The following is a 22,759-nucleotide window of genomic DNA, read 5'->3' on the forward strand; positions in this document are numbered from 1 at the left end:
CCAGCTCCAGAGCCCCAGCTCCCTCAGCCTTTCCTCACACGGGAGATGCTCCACTCCCTTCAGCATCTTCGTTGCCCTGAGCTGGACTCTCTCCAGCAGTTCCCTGTCCTGCTGGAACTGAGGGGCCACAACTGGACACAACATTCCAGGTGTGGTCTCCCCAGGGCAGAGTAGAGGGGCAGGAGAACCTCTCTGACCTACTGACCACCCCCCTTCTAACCCACCCCAGGTACCACTGGCTTCCTGGCCACAAGGGCCCAGTGCTGGCTCATGGTCACCCTGCTGTCCACCAGGACCCCCAGGTCCCTTTCCCCTACGCTGCTCTCTAATAGGTCATTCCCCAACTTATACTGGAACCTGGGGCTGTTCCTGCCCAGATTCAAGACTCTACACTTGCCCTTGATCTATTTCATTAAATTTTTCCCTGCCCAGCTCTCCAGCCTGTCCAGGTCTCTGGATGGCAGCACAGCCTTCTGGCATATCAGCCATTCCTCCCAGCTTGGTGTCATCAGCAAACTTGCTGACAGTCACTCTATTCCCTTGTCCAAACCATTGATGAATATATTGAATAATACAGGCCCCAGTACTGACCCCTGAGGCACTGCACTAGATACAGGCCTCCAACTGGACCACGACTCTCTGGCTTCTTCTCTTCAGCCAGTTCACAGTCCACCTCACTACCCGATTATCCAGACCGCACTCCCTCAGTTTAGCTGCGAGGATGCTGTGGGAGAGTGTGCCAAATGCCTTACTCAAGTCACGGTAGACGATGTCCACCACTCTGCCATCATCCATCCATCTTGTTATGTCCTCATAAAAGTCAGTGAGGTTGGTCAAGCATGACTTCCCTTTGGTGAAGCCATGTTGACTGCCCCTAATGACCTTCTTATCCTTGATATGCCTTGAGATGGCACCAAGGATAAGTCATTCCATCAGTTTCCCAGGGGAGTCAGACACTGACTTTGTCTGGGCATTGGGGAGACCAAGTGTAAAAAAACCTTAAAGTATCTCTGAGAGAAACCAAAGGTGCATACACTTGCATTAGCTAAAACAAAGCAGTATTTAAAAATAAGGACTTTTTTACAAGGTGTTATCACATCTCCCTTAGTTGCTGGAAGTACTTTTTTGGTACCCCAGCAGAGATGTGGTTCCTGTGGCTTCCCAGCCACACAAAACCCTCACAAAATTGTGCACCTCACCCAGGACACCTGCTTGCACCTCCTACCAGTTTGGGCTTTGTCTTTTCATCTGATCACAGCCTTCGTAACAAAATAGCCAGTGGGTCAATGGAGTTCTTCCAGGAGACAAAGCAAGGAGTTTGAAAGGGGGAAAAAATTGGGTTTCTCACTTATATTTCTGTCTGGGGTTACTCAGACACCCCTTCACACTGTGTATACAGCAAGTCAAACGCAGCTGGGACTCGCTGGAGCAACTCTGACACCACAAATAGAGCGAAGTGAAAAAAATACAACAAGCGAATTAACACTGGAAAAGAGGGAAGGAGAAACTATTAAAAACTTAAACTGACATTTGCTTAAGACAGCCCTTCAAATCCTGCCCCGGCCTTTAGTGAAAACAACTGGTTTCTATGTTTTAAATAACATTTCACTAAGGATCTGAAGGAATAAAACTATCAGAAACCGCTCAGACCTTCAGGCCAAGATTTTTTTTGACCAGTTCGAAATCCACAGGTCAAAATTTTTAAAAATATTAAAAAATACCTATGTGGAAGCATTTTTATCTAGCGTAGATAATTTTTGTTATTGTTAACAGCAACCAGAAGTCCACCGGGGTTTGCAACCAAACCAATCCCATTTTTGTTATTAAGTGTTAACAGCAACCAGAAGTCCACCGGGGTTTGCAACCAAACCAATCCTATTAATACCAGCTGCATACTAATGATGGCTTAATGTTTTGGGCATCAGGGTCGTATAGTTAAATTAAGAAAATTACACATCATCATCACAACTCAGCCATGCATTCATTTGTTCACACACACCCATTCACATATGTAAGATACACCGAGCTGCAAACAACTTACTGCACAGCGGTTTGATGAGGGGACGTTTTTTAAAACAAAACCAACAAGATAACTTTTCATCCACATCTCAATTAAGTTAATCACACAGGAATTCATTTAAGAGGAAATTCTCTTATCCCTGTGACTTTTGGAAGCCTATCACAGTCACTGGTGGCATGTCCTTCCCTATGTGCTCTAAGGTTCTAAATCACTGAGGAAACACACAGCTACTGCAAATCACAAAACTCTGTGCCACAACCTCTCCTCTCTCACCTGCGTGACTTTTTGTACCCATGCCACCCTCACTGACCACTTAATTATTGCGTTTGTATTTATGACTTGTCCTTTAGAAGCCAAAAGCCACAGATAGAACCATGAACTTTCCTCAGGAGCATCACTGACGGACCACTTACAGTCAAAAAGTAACACAGTAGGTAAAATACTTGTTAGTATTTTATTACGATTTCTTAAGGCTGACTTCAGTGGCCTGAAATTTTTCTCTACCTTTTCCATGCCTATCCCTGCTGCTGTCACCTTTGCTGTTGAGGGACTAGGGGAACAACAAGGCAACCCTGTGACAGCCCCAATCCGGTAGCTCGAAGGTGGAACGGGCTGCGAATGGTGCCTGTGGGGTGAAATGGAGAGGCAAACTTCACTGACAGCAGCCAGCATCTCCTTCTTACTCCAAACCTGCTCTTCTGCTCTTGGGAAATTCAAATTTGCCTTACCTGCAGAGAAATCACATGCAGGTGCAGAACATTTCAGAATCTTTTTCATAGCATCTGTGTTAATTTGATACCGCAGAGCAAAGCTGGGGTGTGCGGAAGACAGCGGGCAGTCTCTGAAGAGCTGAGCAGGTCTGAAAAGCTTTTATTGCAGATGATCAAAAAAAAAAAAAAAATCGAGTTTGACTTTTATTCTGGGCTGAGTTCAGTGTTGACAGGGGAATAGTCTACATTACTTGTAAAATGACAACAGAAAAATTTCGGCTTGGGTACTTCAAGTTTGCTGATGACACCAAGCTGGGAGGAGTGGCTGACACTGGAAGCTGTGCTGCCATTCAGAGACCTGGACAGGCTGGAGAGCTGAGTGGGGAAAAATTTAATGAAATAGAACAAGGGCAAGTGTAGAGTCTTGAATCTGGGCAGGAACAGCCCCAGGTTCCAGTATAAGTTGGGGAATGACCTATTAGAGAGCAGTGTAGGGGAAAGGGACCTGGGGGTCCTGGGGACAGCAGGATGACCATGAGCCAGCACTGGGCCCTTGTGGCCAGGAAGGCCAATGGTACCTGGGGTGGGTTAGAAGGGGGTGGTCAGTAGGTCAGAGAGGTTCTCCTGCCCCTCTACTCTGCCCTGGGGAGACCACACCTGGAATATTGTGTCCAGTTGTGGCCCCTCAGTTCCAGCAGGACAGGGAACTGCTGGAGAGAGTCCAGCGCAGCCACCAAGATGCTGAAGGGAGTGGAGCATCTCCCGTGTGAGGAAAGGCTGAGGGAGCTGGGGCTCTGGAGCTGGAGAAGAGGAGACTGAGGGGTGACCTCATTCATGTTTACAGATATATAAAGGGGGAGTGTCAGGAGGATGGAGCCAGGCTCTTCTCGGTGACAACCAGTGATAGGACAAGGGGTAATGGGTTCAAACTGGAACACAAGAGGTTCCACTTAAATTTGAGAAGAAACTTCTTCCCAGTGAGGGTGGCAGAGCCTGGCCCAGGCTGCCCAGGGAGGTTGTGGAGTCTCCTTCTCTGCAGACATTCCAACCCACCTGGACACCTTCCTGTGTAACCTCATCTGGGTGTTCCTGCTCCATGGGGGGATTGCACTGGATGAGCTTTCCAGGTCCCTTCCAATCCCTCACATTCTGTGATTGTGTGACTTCAAATTAGTTAGCCTCTTACAAGACCTGCCCTTACTTTCTTAATAGACATATATTTATTTTCCTGAACTGATAAAATAGATGTATTAATACCCTGCAAATAAGATTCCATCAGCTTAAATACCCTGAACAACTAAAATATTAATGATCACTAAGCATATTCTTTCCTTAAGGTAAGTTTAGAGGAAGGTATTCCTGCTGAACAGAAAAAAACATTGCGCATTTTTAAAAACTATTTCCAGTGAATTCATTAAAAAAATTACTCTGTAGCACCACTTAACGTCAAAGCCAGCTCCAAATAAATCCAGATTTGCCAGAAGCATGAAATATCGCAATCAGCTGGCTCGGTCAGAAAAAGAAACAAAGCCATTCGCGCCTCATAGTTTTCTCTATCTTCTTTTTTATCTTAAAAGTAAAATCTATCAGCCATTAGTTTGAAATAAAATATCAACTTTCAAAAACTGTTTTAAAAGCTTTCCTCCATAGCTGGCTAACTTTTATGGCTATTGTATTCATTAAATGCCTAACGGCAGCTTTATTTTTAAGTCTTCATAAAAAACAAAGAAACGCAACAGTTAATTCTGAAGAACATTATCTCAATGCTGCTGTCATATGCACCCAGGCCTGTTATAACGGTAATAAACAGGATCCCACATTCAGTGATTTTGATCTCTCTCTCAAGCATGAGCAATGATTTCTCCACAGAAGCATGAGTGATCCCCACGTCTTTCAAATATAAACCACTCAAAACCATGGAAAAGAAACGCATAGAAATAGCTGAGGAAACGGCCAGTTTCTGCATTTATCTGTTCAAGTGACAGTGACGGAAATGTTAGAAAAGGAGAGTTCAGGAGGGTGTTTTGTTTTGTAAATGAAAAAGTGAAAACTTTGCACTAAGAATAGTTGCAAATACACGTTAATCAGCTTCTGAACTATTCCGTTTCATTCAGCAGCTCAGCAATATCTTATTCTTTAAAATTTAGACACTTTGAACCCGGGGGTTATAAAATGGAGCTTGTATCAAAGCAGGCAAATACTTGATCAAGACCAAAATATCTTGTTGTAAGGCAATAGATACTATTAAATAAAAGCTGCATAAAAAACAGAAGTTAAGAAGTGATTCTCTAGCACAAATGTTCTGGTTCTTTTTTTTTTTTTGATCCTCAATAACCCTTTTATGTTGAAATTTCCATGGAACAGAAATGCAACTTCTTTCCCAGTTTCATTGACCCTTTACATCCTTTTCTGCAGGTTTTTCCACAAGGTCAGTGTGACAAACCTGATGGAGCAAATACATTCTGATGCAAGGGGCAGAGCGCGCTCCATAGGACTGTCACTGATGAACCTGCTGTTTTCGATTTCTAAAATCCCAGTTTCCACAGTCCCGCACAGCCAGTTTTCCCCACTGGCAGATCACTCTGAAGTGACACCACGTGTGATATGGGCAGAGTGTTTCCTTTTGAAGTGTTTGCTGCAAACTGCTGGGGATGAGAGCTCTGGAACAGAAATGTATTTCCTACCTCCCTGGTTCCAAAATCATTCACAGGGAGAGCAACAGAAAAGCTTCTTCAGCTAAAAAGCATCTGCTGAACTCCCTGCAAAGCTGAATGCAATTCAGACCCATTTATGTCAAGGCAAGGTTTACTAATCTTGTGTTAGTACTCCGGCAGTGTAAGCACTTTATTCAGAAAGAAATGTTAGCAAAATGAGCTGATATTTTTGTGCAATATATGGTATAAACACAGCCTTTGCAGGCTTCTAATACCACCTAGAAACCTTGACCACTTTGATCTCAATTTCCATTCTATAATCCCCAGGATATTGTTCCTAACATATGGAAGAATAAGACATTCATGAAATGTGACAGTAAAAGTCATTCACAGAGCAGAATCAAATAGTCTTAAGTCAATTTAAAAATTCTTTTCCAGCAAATAGCTATGAGATCTGAGCAACTAAGCCTACCTTCCCCTGCAAGTCACTGTTTTAAACAGTGACTATGACAATGCTGGAAACCTAGGCCAGGTGTGCCCCAGGGAACAGCACAGGAGGGTCAGACAAAGCACCCGACTTCCACAGAGCAAAAAGGCCACGGGAGGGAGCGTGTAGGTAGGCCACAAAAATACGAGCACTTACCAAGCCCTCTGAAGGGCTACAGCATGGAGTTCTACATTCCAGACTTCTACAAGGCTACCAGAGACGTATGCCCTTGCTTCGGTGCAACAGTTCAAGTCCAGCCCCAGGTGATGTGGGTAAAAGTCTGGTTAACCTTGTATGTCCATTATTTTCACAGGTCTGCCGTTTGTTACCTTAATAGCAACCTCCTGGCTTGGAAGACATCCACACACCTGCAGACATGCGCCTTTTTTGTCAGGAACTCTGGCCAGCCTCTTTCCTCACTGGTATAGTATTTTACATGGAAACAGAGCTGAAGGTTTGAATCCTTCAGTCTGCAAAGGGAAGGCAGCGTAGACCTTTAACATCCCATGGAAAGGATTTTCCTAGCAAGGTTAATACAACAGGATGCAGAGGGAGGAAAGCAGGCACTACCACTAAATCATCTCATTCCTGCCACACGCCAAAAGCTATAAGCACACCCAGATGTGCCTTGGAAGGAGACTGTAGGTGCCCGCCACAATGAGAACAGTCCTAGGCTATGCATTATTAGAAGCATCTCTAAAGCAAGACTCTAGAAATTCCCACTTGCCTCTGTGATCAGTTTATCACACACACATGCTGACTATGCTGCTTTTAATTAAACAGATTTGTGCTTAACATGTTGGCTGGTTGGGACCCTATTCTAATGTGCCTGTGCTCTATGGAAGGAGCTTAACACACACCTCAGGCTTCATTCCATAAGCAGAGCACTCAAAATCAGGCACCAACATCTCTTAGTGCTCCCCTTCAAAACATCGCAGGCACACCTCTCTCCATTGCTTTTGTTTACTGCTCAAATAATGTCTATGTCCTCCGCTGCCACATACCTTAAATACTCTGTAGCACTAGTAATTGATAACTACTGCTATTCATTACCTGCTTGATGATACTACTGTCTTTCATACACTTTAAACAAACTACAGTCCAGATCTTCAGCTGTTATAAACCACCTTAAATGCCTCCACGTTCAGTAATACCTCACTGATACCTATCACCTGCAGGTGATTTACTTACCTTGGTGCATTAGGACATTTTACAAGGGCATAGCAGACTGTCCTTACAGAAGCACTGCCTTAGCATTTCTGACTTGGGTGGTAAATAAATTACTATGTAGCGTATTTAGCTAAGCTACAGTTGATCTGTGTCAAAGCATTGCCATCAGCTTGCAATGTGCATGGCACATTCTCTCTGAACTCTTCTCCCTGAGGATTATTCTCCTTAATATGCCAAACACTGATAATTAAAAATTAAATCTGGCTGGCAGAACATCTTTGGCTCCTATTGTCCTCAGTGTATCATCTGGTCACCAATGTTCATCAACCTCTGATTACAAAAATTGATATTACTCTTCAGAATAGTTAACAAGTCAAGAATACATGCCCAGTTCTGTCAATCAAGTGCTTCCCCAGAGAAGAGCGATAAAAGCCAGCGGCAGAAATAAACCTTATCCCCAAAACAAGTGCACTCAGTTCAAATTCTGCACACCCACCAGGGCTGGTTGGTGAGCTGTGCAGTTCCACGAGACCCCGTGGTGCCTCAGACTGGAAATGCACGACCACTGTGAAATCAAGAAAGCCATGATCTTACAAAGTTGTACTTTGTTACTCTTTAAGCTGCCGAACTCTACCAGACAGGCATGATTTTCCTTCCTGCCTATTCCTCTTATTCATCTACACTGTGAAGTTGAATAAAGAGCTTTCCAAAAATCTTCCTGACAGAAAGGAGCTTCAGGAACAACCATTTTAAATGCGGCCTCTGTCCGCAACGACAAAGGACAGGCTGACATAAAAAATGTATGAGTTACTGCTCTGTGAAACTCATAATAATCACCTTTGTTGTTGAGAGAGTTAGATCACTTATGAGGGTTAAAGATTTTTCCCTCTTGGGTGCAGAGTATTAATAGAACCTTTTTGCTTACCGGAGGATCTTGATCCTCAGCTGAAACAGTAGTGATAACAGTGCCCTTGACCGCATCAGGAGCAACCATTCCCCTGTAGAGCTTTTTGCTAAATACTGGCGAGTAATCATTCATATCCTGCAAAACATAATTAAGAGTTTAGTTCTGAAGTTCAAACAGAATTACAGATGCGTTCACAATCTTTTTTTTCACACTCTACACAATCACTCCATCAGGAAGCCTATTTGCCATTCGCAGTCTCGGCTCTCAATTCCATTACCGCCGTACAAAACCAGCACACAAGGGGAAGATGCCGACGTTTCACAAAAGAAATTCACGCAAGACAGATCAACAGAAGGAAATTCTGCAGCAAAACACAGGTTCCCCAGTAAACAAAGCAGAGCTTTCCGTGACACCTGCTTCCCAAGCAGAGGGCTTGGCTAATGGCTTGGCTAATTTTCTAAAATGAATGAGCTGCTGTTGCTTGACAGTGTTTGTTACCCCTAATATGCAATAAATGAAGAGAAAATCTTCTACCACTTCTACTTCCGTTGTTTTTTCTGTTTGTTTTGCTTTTTTTTTTCCAAATCAAACAAGAACCATCACATGCCTTCAGCACTTTACTGATCCACAAATGAAGAGCAGACTGTTGTTCCCCTTAAAGCAGAAGGTGACCTGAGCTCTGTGGAGTGCAGGTGCTGCACATCTCTCAGGTAATCGCCACAAACAGTTCGTCAGAGTTTACGCAATGATGCTTCCACCTGTTGCACCGCTCTTTGTGCTCCAAATGCAACATGCTGATACTGGTCAGCACACTACATTCCACAATCCTTCCAAAAATTCAGCCATACCTCATCAGAGCAATTAAGAGCATAATATATATCTATATCTATGCCTATGTATAAAAGACTGTTACATGTCCATGTAGGAAATGCCTGAATAATTAATGCATTCTGTTCAGCTGAAAGGTCTGCAATTCAAGTCTTCAAGGCACTAGAAGTGCTTTTTCTCTGTTTTTCAAAGAGACAACTGGATCATCAAAAAGTGACTACTAGGCAATTCGAACTAGGAGAGCATTCTAATTAAAACCTCTTGGAAAAACATTCAAATTCAAACAGATTACCCTTTTTTTTTTTCCATGGAATTACAGGTACTGAATCTTATAATTTCAATTTCTTGACCTATTTGTAAGAAAATAATTTACTTAGGTATGGAATATTAAGACTCCAGTGTGACAGGAGAAATGTGATACAACACTGCATGCATAGGCCTTACAACTGTGTAAATCAGGAACCGCTCTGGGTCATAGAGCCTAAAAGTTTTCCAGTGGGACACACAGAGAAGACACTTTCTGTCTTGTGAAGTTTCCTCCTCAAGGTAACAATCCAACACTACGCTTATGATAACATGGGGTTTTTGCAGCTTCTGCTTCCCATGAAGCAGGTGAAGTTTCAGGAAGAATCCAGCCTTTTGCCTGTATTTATTGCTTCATGTGAATCCATCTCTCTCTGTGCACCTGCAAATCTACAGCCACATCGGGTCTTGTTGCTTCGGCGTAGCTGCAAGAGATCACACTCGGCTGTTTGCTCACAGACGGCTGGGGAGAACCACAGTGTTATTTTTTTAATACCATTATGTGACCTTAGTGCCTGAAAATCTGTGACTTAAGGTACTGGAAAGCATAATCCTGTTTATAGATGATACACCACATCCTCTGCTAAAGAAAACAATTCAGTCATCCTACTTAACACACCTATTTTTCAAGATACATGGATCAGTACAAAATACATGGGAATACAAAGCAAAGCATAAAGTGGGACAGAAAGCCTCCTGCTTCTCTAGCTTATCTTTCCTCTAAGACAAGTTTTATGCACAATTGTGCCTCATAAACCTTGGCCAGCCTGACTGAAGAGACTCCAAATATTTCAGTCATAACTAGGCAGAACAGCTCTCATGTGCTCACTGCAAATGTCCATGATCAATAACTGCTAGAAAGAGAATGGGGATTTTTGCAGGCAGAAGGTTTACATGCAAAACATGCAGATTACATGGATATGGGCTTTTTGGGGGGTGAAGTGACTCTTCTGGGCAATTCCCAATAGAGTAAGTAGAGATTTTGTTAGAGACATGCTGGAGAAATTCATGTATCATCTCCTTCAACTGGTATCTTTTCTCTTTACATCTTAGGGGCAATTAAAGGTACCAAAAAGGTCACAAAATGAAATTATTGATTTTTCTGGCAAAAAGCAACACCACTAAAGATGGAATACAGTCTAGATCTGATTTTGCCATGGCACAGAAAGCAAGCACACTCTGTATTTCCTGCAAAAAGCTTGAGAAATCATGGGCATGAGTTGCGCCATCCCACCCTCCAAACCTGTGCCCCTGTAATCAAGTTCAATTTTCCTCATCAAGGTGGACTTAACAGTGAGTGCTGTTCAGCGTTTTCTGATAAATGCAGAGAAACACTCTTTGGGTTTTCATTGCAGAGGGACTCCAGGCAAAAAGATAACATTTAGAGAAAGTTCTGGGCTTCTGTCATGACTGAAGGTCAAAGACATAGACAGACATGTTTTTGCACAGCTAAATAATTTAAGATTACTCTATACTTGATGGCTTCTGCTTAAATACCGCTAAACTTGACTGTGCATAGAAATGGATGCAGCATATGAGTGCAATTCCGAACCACGGGGTAGGAATAAGGCAGTAACTCAGTAGCAGTAAGAAGTAGCGTAATCACCTTTTAAAACTGGGGCATGAACCTACACGTGCTCTTGTGGCCAGACTGCAGCATCTTAAAACTGTTCACGGTCCATTGCTTCCGTCACACAAATCCAGACACACACAGAGATACGTACATTGAAAAGATAGGTAAGTAATTCTCTGTATATCTCACTTCTAAATACTTGGGCTGTGTATTTTGACAATAAGGTAGTAGCAGCCACGTATATGTATAGAAATACAAACCAGCCTTTGTGTCACTGCTCATCTAGCTGCAGGTTTATTATATTTTTACGCATCTTTGTTTACAAAACAGAGTGAAAGTCAAAGCATAAAACCCCCCAAAGCTTTCGCCCTAGCATAGATACTCCTGATCTGCCACTTTGTGTTGGAGTTTGTTTCACATTGCTCACAGTAGGCAGCACATAGAAGCAGGACCAGATCCTTAATATCTTTGCCTTGCACCAAGATTCAGAATCAAGCATGAAGGAAGCACAATATGGGAGAGATGCTCAAATGTTCTTGGGAATCCACATTAGTGCCTTCAAAGGCAAACAAAGACGAAATAAGATGTTTCTTGGTGCCAACTAATTTATCGAGTCAGACATCACCGTTTGCACCTGAGCAATCCTTCTTCCTGACCAGTGTCCTTACCCTCTGAACAACACACATCTCACTCAAAAGATTTCAAGGGCTGTTATTCAGCAAAAGGTTTGTAGGAAACAAATATTGACCTGTCTGCAAAGATTATGAAAATGCTGAACAAAAAATGTTGGTGAACTAAGATAGTCATCTAGGAATGCCAACAAGGAGAAACAACGCATGGGGGAGGAAAGGCATTAAGGAGCAAATCAATATGTAATTTAAAAATCATTAAGACGCTCACTAGCTGTAATGTACTAAGACTAAACAGGTGGTGACCACCGATGTGGGAGGGCAATACACAACTAGAGCAGAAGAAAAACACCTGCAGTACAGCGTTCCCAGTATAAAATTAACTTGTAAACTTAAATGGACTTCAGAAACTTCAATATATTTTTGACTTCTGGGAACACCAAGAGACCTTTTGTACTGCAGTAAGTTAAGAACATAAGCATTTATCATCTGGGTGAAATAGTCCCCTCTTTCTCCTCATTCCCTAACCTGGGAAGGGCACAAATCGGATTCTAATGTCTGCCCTCCTCCTTGCACCATGGTTGCCACTCACCTTCACCCGAAGCACATGCAGGGACAGCAAGCAGAGTGACCCCAGCTCAGCCCTTGGGGTCCTGGAGTCACCAGCATTCACCACAAACCGCACTAGCCCCAATGTTCCACCCTGACTTCACAATGGATCCCACAGATCCACCCCCCAAAGGACCCAGGAGGGTGCGTGAAAATAAAATCCCACACTTTAAAACCCAAACCTGAGCAGCAGAGGATGGGAAGGTCAAGTGCAGCACGAGCTGCTCTGGCTGTCCCAGGATATTTGGAAAATCCTGCCTAAAGGAGGAAGGTGCATTGGGATTGCAGCTCCTCTCTGCTGGTTGCGGGGAGCAGGGCAGTTGTGATGAGACACAGATGTGGCCCCTTCTCCCTCCAGTGAACCACAGCTGCAGCTCATTACTCTTATCATGTTTCCACTAATAAAATGCAACCTTAAAACGACTGACAGACGTGTCTAATTTGAATATTACCCCTATTACCTAAAGAGTTTCTAAGGAATAATCACTGTTTTTGAAAATGTGTTTTGGTAGAAATCTTGTTTTGTAAGACAAAAAGAAAGAGTAAAAACCTAAGTTAATTTTTCATCAGTTATCTCTACACAAACAGAAGCTACTCCAGATGACACTCCAATATATTTGATAAACATATGTATATACACATAAATATATGCATGTGTACATATCTATATCTATCTCACATGTCAGAATTTGTGAAAATGCCCTTTTATTGTACAAAGGGAGCCCTGTTAGCACGCTGAGAGAATTGCTGCCTTTAGGCTGCAGTGCACTAGAGGGCAGCCCTGCCAAATGGGAGGGAACCTCCTCCTCCCCAACACCCACAAAAATCAACACATCTACTCATCCAGGTTTTAGATTTTTCAGAGCTTATAAAATCAGTCTTATTTCATAATAGCAAAATCTTATTATTAATCTGCTGAGCAGTTTCAGAGGGATAAACTCCTGTCAAAGAACACCAAAATCACAGATATCGCTGATTTATCAAGACCACTAAGAGAATCATACTGTTCAGAAGATTTTCACATTATCACCACAGCACCTGTCGAGGTTCCTGCCTGGGGAACCTGCATTACAAATACAATTTGGCACAAAGCCTCCCTTCTTGCCTCTCTCTTGACCTGCTAAGCCAAAAGCATCTATCTTATCATAAAGATTCTACAAGCCTATGAAGAAATAGTTTTAGTCTCCTATTTCTGACCTGTTGACAAAATTACTAAGTTTGTTAGTTTCTTAAATATTAACATTACATTTTCTTGGTTTGCAAGTCGTTTCATAAAGCGTTTGTAAGTACATCCATGTGTTTTTCCTGCCGCTTCTGGAGTGTGCTATTTGATTATACCTGCTGCTAGCAAGGTTTCTAGTTAACTATATCTGAGTGGAAATCAACATTCCTTCGCTCTAAAAATCAGCATGACTGAACAGTGTCCGAGCTAAGAAATGCATATTAGGCATTTACAGCTCCTTCTGCAGTCTGCCGGCGTTTATCACAAGTGTAATAAATAGGAGGAAAAAAAGTGTTTTTAAAGTGATCCCTCCTTCCACTAATGTTAAATGTACATAAAATAAAACTCACAAAGGGAGAAAGTAAAAAAGTTTACTTCAAAGCATAGCCTATGTCACACACTGAAATTTTCAAACCTTCCCAATCTCTTTCTACAACTACAGATATGTATCTGTATATACATCTGTACATATGTATCTGTAGTCTTCTGCTGTCACTTTGTTTTGAACATCTGCCACTTAAGTCTACGTGCACATTACCAGAGCTGGTGCCTTCCCATCTGAGCTGCCTTCAAGTGTTTAATAAGCCCCTGCGGCCTGGGGACTTCCAAGGGCACATTTAACATCCCTCTATTCCTATATCCATGCAGGAAAGGAGTGTTTTGGTATCACCGTACTAGAAAATCATTACTCCTCTTGTGCATTCCTTAAGCACAGAAAGATGTCACTCAACGCATTATTAAAAAAAGAATAAAATTCTGAGAGATTTTGTTACTCAATAAACAGAATTAAAAATTCACTGAAGGCCCCAAGATATCACAGCCCAAAGGGCACCTGTAGCCCTTAGCAGCTCAGCCTCACCTCTACACCCTGTCCCTGGGGCCAGGGCCCCCTTTCAGCCCAGTTGGGTGCTCAGTCCTGCCCCAGTGACAGCAGGGGACACCAGCCCTGCTTCTGGCCGCATTCCCGTTGGCTCCTGGCCGGGCTCCCGGGACAGACGCTCCGCACAGAGCAGCCTCGCTCACACAACTGTCTCACAGTCATTTTCAATCTCTCCAGTTCACAAAAAAAACAGCAAAGTGGGAAGGGAGCCCTTTGTAACAAGCACCCACAGAACTTCACCTCTGCCGCAAGGCCTTACCTTGCCCTTTAACAAAACACTTTTTGGGCCCAAGCGAGCAAGTGCTTTAATTTTGCTGCAAGTATGCTTTGCAATGGGCTCCTGTTCAGCTTTAAAGCAAATGCCACATGAGGGTTACAAGAGGGCAGAAACCCCTCCAGCACGGTGCTCACTGATGTTCACACGCGATGAGATCTGTTGTACCATCACCACATTTCAGCGGCAGCATCTGTGAATGCCTCACGTTCTCACCATGCGTTCCTCTGGTCCATGTTAACTGCTAACAGCCACTCGGCTCCTTCTGTAATTTCTCAATTTCTGCAAATCCTCACTTGATTATATTTCTATTATTAAACTTAGTAAGTTTCCAAAGCCTTGCAATGTGATGCTAATCAACCTTGTTCAGTACAGGACAAATGTACAAATGTAATATTAAATACTAAAATGCAAATTTCATGCGCTTTCATGTCATAGTCATCTTAAATTACATGATAGGCTAAAAATAAGTTTTAAAGCTCTTCTGAAACGAAGTCTCTGGATTTGGAGTCACAGACTTGGCACTGAAACAACTGAAAATACGAGCTGTGCATTCAGAAAACCAAAATGTTATTTAACTATAATCCCTTTACTAGATTAACTTTTTTTCCTCTTCCCTTAAGCTCCTACCATGTCATTTGCTGCAGGAAATACAACCACAGATCTTTAATTTGAGCCAAGAGCTGATGGAGATATATAGATATATAGATAGATAGACAGATGTGTATATATATATATATATATGTATTATCATGCATGTGTGTATCTATTCTTTCGCTACACAATCATGCAAAGCCGAGAGGATACTCCAGGCCCTAAAAGCCACTAACAATCCCCTAAAGGGCTACTGTAGGCAGTGAACACACTACCTAGGACCGGGACAACAACCAGGGTCTTGAGACATCAAGAAAATTCTCATCCTTCAGCTAAAAGACTGGTATTACTAACTTAAACGAGTGATTTGTTGTAATTTACCCAGAGAGTTCTGTGGAGTGGTTTACAGTAACAGAATATTACACGGCCAAGTATATCCAGCCTTTCAAATCGATGGCAAAGGGATTAGAAATGAATAACTGTACAATGGCTTACCACCTATGAGGTAAAATAATTCTTTTAAAGATATCTGCAATTTTGTTTCCTCTGTAATTTGTACTTTCATCAGTCAGTTTCTGTCATTTATTCAAAGAAGGTGAAAAAAGAACAATTTATACTTCTTAATGTATATGATAAAAGTAACAGAAAAAAAATAGACTTAGCACTTACCTCACTTATCCCTAGCTTTAAAACTGCTCCTTTTACAAATGCAATAACAAGTTTATTTTATTACCAATAATCATATATGTGATGGAAAACTACTGTGATTATTTCCACTTCAAATTCCATATGTAAAAGAGTGCCTTCAAAGTTGTGACTCAGGAAAAATGCAGCTTTTGGAGGGTGGAAGAAGTGAACTCATTCCATGGCACAGTATATAGCACCAGCCAAATTCACCAGATACTGGAGCAGCAAGAACTGGAAGTCCCTTCCCATTCTTTAGGCAATCTCTTGGTCTCCTACCTGTGCCACGAGTATTTGAAATACATTTTAGATTTATGTATCAACCACGCTGACTGACTTAGAAGGCCTGAGGTTAGAGAAGCTAATGTTGAGTAAATCTGAGCAAATTCAAAATCTTTGTGATGGTGCTGGCAAGATAACATGACAAACTGCATGAAGCAGCACTTTGAATTTCATCTTTAATTGGGTGTAGTGCTTCTTTGCACAAGGTTCTCTGTTTGAAGCTATGCAAAATACAGGCTTGTTAACAAGGTATAACTGCCTCTTCTTCATATTCGGTGCTCAGCAAGCCCTAAAGTAGTTCATAATATAAATTAAGAGACAATATTCAGAGTGGAATATATGAGGTAATAAATGACTAGTAGATGACTGAACAGATAAGCTGAGATTGTAAAAAATATATTTACTGGCACCATGCTCCAACACCATGCCCGTTACTCCATTAATGCCAATAGAAAAACAGATAAATAAGCAGTTCTGCTTTGGAGGGAATACAGCTCATTTTTTTTCAAGTTATGTGCTGCCACTGTGCTGGACTGCCCTGTTAATTCTTTAAATGGGAAATGGTTTTCATTACATGATAGAAAGTAAGGATTAACTTCATGGACGTAAATTTACTGAAAAAAACATAACTTCCATTTTATTTTTGACATATTATAAACTGATGACGTGTTTGACCTTAACTGGTTCACTAATGTCTTTTATCTTCCATGTATTCTTCATTACCTGTATAATTTCTGGCAGAAAATCTTCATCATTATTGCAATTAAATCTCACTATAACATGAAATTCCAGCTTAATGAAGCAATGATGTATTACTGCTCACCTGCTCATTAGAAACAAGACTGGTGTGAATTTCTAGGATGTACATGCAGGAAGGGAAAGCAATGGCAGCTACACATACACGAGGCTATTTAAACACTTTATTCCAGCCGTCTCAAATGCTGGGTTCCTGCATCCTTTCTCCAACACACCTTCATTTGCTTTGCATAATGTTGGCTCTGATTGTTTGGTTTGAGAAAGCGATTAGTCCACAAACACAGAGCTGCTTCTAACCCTCCCACTCTAGAAGAGCAGACCAATCATACTTCTGCTTGTTCCAATTCAAGGTTTGGGTGTCAGATAAGTAAAGGGAGATTTCTTGTCCAAGCAGGTTGGAGCTCTGCACTGTAGCAGCATTATAACCGAGATCACACTGTTTGCTCCCAACTTGAAGAGGAGGGACCACGAGAATGGTCATGGTGAGGAAGGACAACACAGAGCAATCAGGCCAGAAATAAAGATTTGACTGTTACACATTTTTGCGTGGTTGATTTGTTTCTTTTATGGAAAGTTCTCAAGGAAGGGAAGACTTACCCTAGTAATTATGAAAGATTCAAAGTCACCCCCACAATAAGTACCAATCAATGCATATAATGCATCACCTAAAGCATAAATCGCATCACCTAAGGGCATATTTCTTCTGAGAAACTAGTCTGACAGCTACAGTTTGTGCACTCTCTGATGATACCGATATGTCTCTTGAGGTTCATGGGTAAAGTCAGTTTTACTAAATCTGGAAATTCATTGCATAATGTTTGTAACAGTCCACTGGCATCGAGGTGTGGTAGAAATTATGTGAAATATTTGGTAGGCAGTCTCGTAATATGGCATTGCTAGAAACATACAGATCTGTCTTTACTTATTGTTGCTGCTCTATCACTTTGAGTCATCAACCAGAGATAATGGCTTCATTAAACTACTACTCTACTTGAAAAACTAAAAAGGAAACCAATCCTGGAACACAGAAAGAGGAGAAAAAGCAATTCTAACAAATAAAGATATAAGGTAATACAAAAATAATGCTGGTAATAAGACGAGGTCACGACATAAAATATACAAGTACCTTACAGGCCCCATGATACAGAAATTCTTATAATATGCCTTTAGCAACACATTTCTCATTTAACTGCAATCTAAACTGGAAAATGGCTAGTCCTGTTTCTGTTACACAGCTCTATTACCATAGTAATTGTTTCCAAATGCTAAATCCTAATAATAAGCACGCCATTTGAACAGTAATGATTTTGCTTCTTCCAATACTGGGAAAGATTCGTCTCGTGAGGGGATGCTTGTGTGTACTGCAAGATGCACTACAGGCACTCCGAGTAAACCGTTCGGCCCCCTCAGACACCAAGGGACTGTGAATCTCTGCCCTTCTGACAGGTAGAGAAATTATGTCTTGACAGGGGCAAAACACTGAAAACCAGCACAGAAATTGCTTCTTGGAGTGGGTAAAGTTTTTATCCCTTAAACTACATTTTGAAGGCTGATAAAACTTGCTGTGTCTATCCTGTATAATTACATCTATATAAACCAGAAAAAAATGAAAAGTTTTGTGTCCTTGATTACAGACCAGATTACAGTCATCAATTACTCGGGATGAACAGTTGTACAATCTCCTATGCCACCCCAAAACGACTCATTACTACTTTCAGGTTAGAGTTACGCAAGCAGCAAGAGGAACCTGAGACCTAGGGAAATAAGAAAAATCTCAGGCTGTTGGAGGCGGTTTGCATCTTTCTGGCAAGAAGAAGTCAATGCCACTTTTACTATTCTTCCTCAATAATACCAGAAAGTATGTAACAATTCAGTCGTTTACCTCTGGCTTTCTTCGAAGAAAGAGCTGTAAGATCTCCACAGAATGTCAAGGGCCATTTGGCTGCAGCAGAGGCCAATACTGGATTTCAATACTGATATGCAGTACAGATTAAGCTATTTTTTTTTTTTTTCCTGCAGTGAGTATTCTGCTATGCAATCTGTGTTTTGATCAAGTTCAGGGAAGGTTAATACAAACTACTTGCAACTTGTCACACCAAAGCAAGAGTCTAGGGAAAGTCGCTGTGTGTATCTACCCTTCTCCAAGCCACAGTGACCAGGGTGATTATGGGTACAGTGCACTGCTGCTCCTGCAGTTTTATATCACATAAATGGCGTATTAAACCATCAGATGTCCATAGTTGCTCCACAGAATCCTACCACACAGTAAAAATTACAAGGCTTTTGGTTGAGAGCTGGACTGTGAAAAATGACAAAGGTTGACAGAGCAGCCCAAGCCCAAAAGGACGGACTTGGAGACCTGTGCAATACAAATAATGCTCAGAGGATTCCAGGGACTGAATACTCTAATGGCTGCAGGAATTCCCTCCTTGGACCCACTACTGCCTGAATGCTTGCTGCTGGGTTTTCTCTAGTTTGGTTTTGTATTATCAGTGACTGTAATACACATAACTGTTACGTTAGGGCCTACAGCGTATCTGCACTTGGTTTATTCTCTATTTGGGTCACAAACACTGCAATAAAATAATTATTCTAATACCATCTAAATAAAGTAAAAACAAAAACACATTTACTACTAAGCAGAATCAGACACATCCAGCTCCTGGTCCCCGAACAGGAGCACAAGACAGGCTGAAGGGGACCAGCTCCATCTCCATCCTCATGCAGAAGCAGCCCGCCCCTGTACACAGGCGCTAATTTGGCAGGTGCTCTGGAAGAAATCGTGAGGTTTAGGACTCCTCCAATTCCCTGTGCAGACATCCTAACTGATTATAAATGATTCAAATGAAACAGTGAACATGGTCACCAGGAGTTACCTATTTAGCAATGCCCTAAAACAGCATGAAGAACACACCGAACCGCATTGCAACACACTTTTTTCCTTCTGGTTTGTTTTGGTTTTTTTTCCACAGCTGAGATTTGCTTTTCTCCTTGTTCTCACTTGGCTTCCAAGACTCCGCACCCCTCTCCTGCTGCTCTGTCTCTTCAATCAACCATTCAATGAGTCCTCTTGTGGATCCTTGTCATCTCTCAAAGCTCTGATTTCAACCTCCACCTGCCCCCAGCCCCTCTTAATTTTGTATCTGGAAAGTTCATCTCTAAGCTCAAATTAAAACATTCTTTCTATTTTAGATTTCTCTTGTGACCAAGGTTCTAAATTTCTACCATCTGACATTAATCATATCTGCCCAACAAAATAAGAAGTTAAAAATGTGTTTTCCACAAGTCCTCCCCCATTCTCTCAACTGCCACTCAAAACACTACCTGTCACTCAAGGCTGGAACCTAAGCAACACAGTACCCTCAGCAATTTATATAATATTTAATTATGCCTGCTGATCTGTTGCAAAAGTCAGCCTGTCACTGAGTATGTCACTTAATAATTTCTTTCATTTATTTTCTCTCTCATTTAAAATATAAGCTGCTTGTCCTCACTCTTTCAGGCCCTGTTCTGTCGCCAGCCTCACACCTTTTACTGCAGAATTTGTCACTCCGGGTTCCAGCCCAGTATTTCAGCTTTTCCAAACTAGTATCGCCATGCTCCTTTTTGTTGCCCACATGCGGGAAGAGTTTCAAGGAAAATAAGAAACCTATTTTTTGATCCCTTTTTAAGTTCCCTATTCCCTTTGAAAATACACAGGCTGCTGTTACACTAAGGCCACCAAGTTGAACTGTTATTACTCCCCCATGCCCTGTCATTAATGCTACAATATAAACATACAACCAGGCAGCTGGGTCAGCCCTTTGAGGCAGACTACAGCTTTTCCCTGAACACAATCCTATTTGAAAATAAGTATCTTTAAAAAAGGCAACAAAAACATCCAAACAACCCAAACAATTCTTTCAAAAATTCATTGTGCTGGGAAAAAGTTTCCTCTAGGAAAAATACAGGTTTGAGCAACTTTCTCCTTAAAAGAGTAACAGAAAAGGCTCAGGGAATGATGTCCAAAGCTGTATTTTTCTTCAACTGACTTACAAACTGCTGGGAAAGAGTTATTAGACTATTAGGAAACAGGTGACCTGCACCTTGGTCAGAAATTTTGCAGAGACAGAGAGGTGTTGTGGAAACCTTATGTTGTCATCAAAGCTAATAACTGGAGACATTTACTGTCCCTTACATAATTCTGAGCTCAGTAGAGACTGACAAACAGAATTACTCAAAATCATGTGGCAATTCACAGCAGCTGCAGATAGACAGTGAGCCAAACTCCCACAGGCAAGGCTGCTTGAAGGTAAAGGGGCCCAAGACAGTTGGTTAGCATTCAGGGACTGCTTCTACCAAGCTCAAGATCAGAGCATCCCGACACGTAGGAAGTCAAGGAAGAGAGCCAGGAGACCTGCGTGGTTAAACAGGGAACTGCTGGGTAAGCTCAAGTGGCAGAGGAGAGGGTACAGATCATGGAAGGAGGGGAATCCACTGGGGAAGAGGAGCCCTGTACCCCTGAGGCCCCAGAGGAAGGCAGGACAATGGAGGAGTTTGCCTCAACTGATGAGGACTTGGGTTAGGGAGCAATTAAGCAACCTGGACATCCATAAATCCAGATGGGATGCACCCACGGGTGCTGATGGAGCTGGCTGAGGTCATTGCTGGACCACTCTCCATCATCTTTGCCAAGTCTTGGGAAACAGGAGAGGTGCCTGAGGACTGAAGGAAAGCAAATGTCACTCCAGTCTTCAAAAGGGCAAGAAGGAGGACCTGGGTAACTACAGACCGGTCAGCCTCACCTCCATCCCTGGGAAAGTGATGGAACAACTTGCCCTTGGTGCCATCTCAAGGCATATCAAGGATAAGAGGGTCATTAGGGGCAGTCAGCATGGCTTCACCAAGGGGAAGTCGTGCTTGACCAACCTCATCGCCTTTTATGAAGACATAATGAGATGGACAGATAATGGCAGAGCGGTAGATGTGGTCTATCTTGATTTCAGTAAAGCATTTGACACAGTCTCCCACAGCATTCTCGCAGCTAAACTGGTCTGGGGAGATGGACTGTGAACTGGCTGAAGGAAAGATGCCACAGTTGTGGTCAATGGGGCAAAATCCAGTTGGAGGCCTGTATCTAGTGCAGTGCCTCAGGGGTCAGTACTGGGGCCTGTATTATTCAATATATTCATCACTGACTTGGATGAGGGAATAGAGTGACTGTCAGCAAGTTTGCTGATGACACCAAGCTGGGAGGAGTGGCTGACACTGGAAGCTGTGCTGCCATTCAGAGACCTGGACAGGCTGGAGAGTTGGGCAGGGAAAAATTTAATGAAATAGATCAAGGGCAAGTGCAGAGTCTTGAATCTGGGCAGGAACAACCCCAGGTTCCAGTATAAGTTGGGGAATGACCTATTAGAGAGCAGTGTAGGGGAAAGGGACCTGGGGGTCCTGGGGACAGCAGGATGAGCATGAGCCAGCACTGGGCCCTTGTGGCCAGGAAGGCCAATGGTACCTGGGGTGGGTTAGAAGGGGGTGGTCAGTAGGTCAGAGAGGTTCTCCTCCCCCTCTATTCTGCCCTGGTGAGATCACACCTGGAGCCAGGCTCTTCTCGGTGACAACCAATGGTAAGACAACGGGTCATGGGTATAAACTGGAACACAAGAGGTTCCACTTAAATACGAGAAGAAACTTCATCCCAGTGAGGGTGGCAGAGCCTGGCCCAGGCTGTCCAGGGAGGTTGTGGAGTCTCCTTCTCTGCAGACATTCCAACCCGCCTGGACACCTTCCTGTGTAACCTCATCTGGGTGTTCCTGCTCCATGGGGGGATTGCACTGGATGAGCTTTCGAGGTCCCTTCCAGCCCGACATTCTGTGATCCTGTGAACCTGAGACTGATTCATGTGTGCTAAATACTTTCCACAGACTCACATTTAAACTGAAGTTGCCAGATACGATGTTCACATTTATGAGCTATGATTTTGTTCCCGCTACAGTTTTTGCTTCTTAGCTAAAATACAAGTAATTAAACTCTCTTCTCTCCCAAAGGTCACAGTTCCTCTCTGACAAAGTCAACAGATATGAAAGAACCGCACAAAAGGACTCAACTGACTGGCTCCACAACCGCACCTCTGTAAATGCAAGGAGGGATCATTTAGAGCATCTAAAATATCCTCTACTCTTGAACATGAGTACATCA

General features: G+C 42.5%; 1 protein-coding gene across 1 annotated transcript in view; it reads right to left on the reverse strand.

Moving 5' to 3' along the window:
• Positions 1–22,759, reverse strand: part of PCDH15 (protocadherin related 15) — a gene marked incomplete at its 5' end in the record, with an annotated part of 282,792 nt that overhangs the window by 85,851 nt on the left and 174,182 nt on the right. The window contains one exon of the mRNA XM_082054177.1: positions 7,967–8,083. Within this exon, the coding sequence (XP_081910303.1) occupies positions 7,967–8,083 (117 nt within the window). The remainder of the gene's footprint in view (positions 1–7,966; positions 8,084–22,759) is intronic.

Source organism: Streptopelia decaocto (genome assembly GCF_964273445.1).
Source record: "Streptopelia decaocto genome assembly, chromosome: 5".
Classification (NCBI taxonomy): domain Eukaryota; kingdom Metazoa; phylum Chordata; class Aves; order Columbiformes; family Columbidae; genus Streptopelia; species Streptopelia decaocto.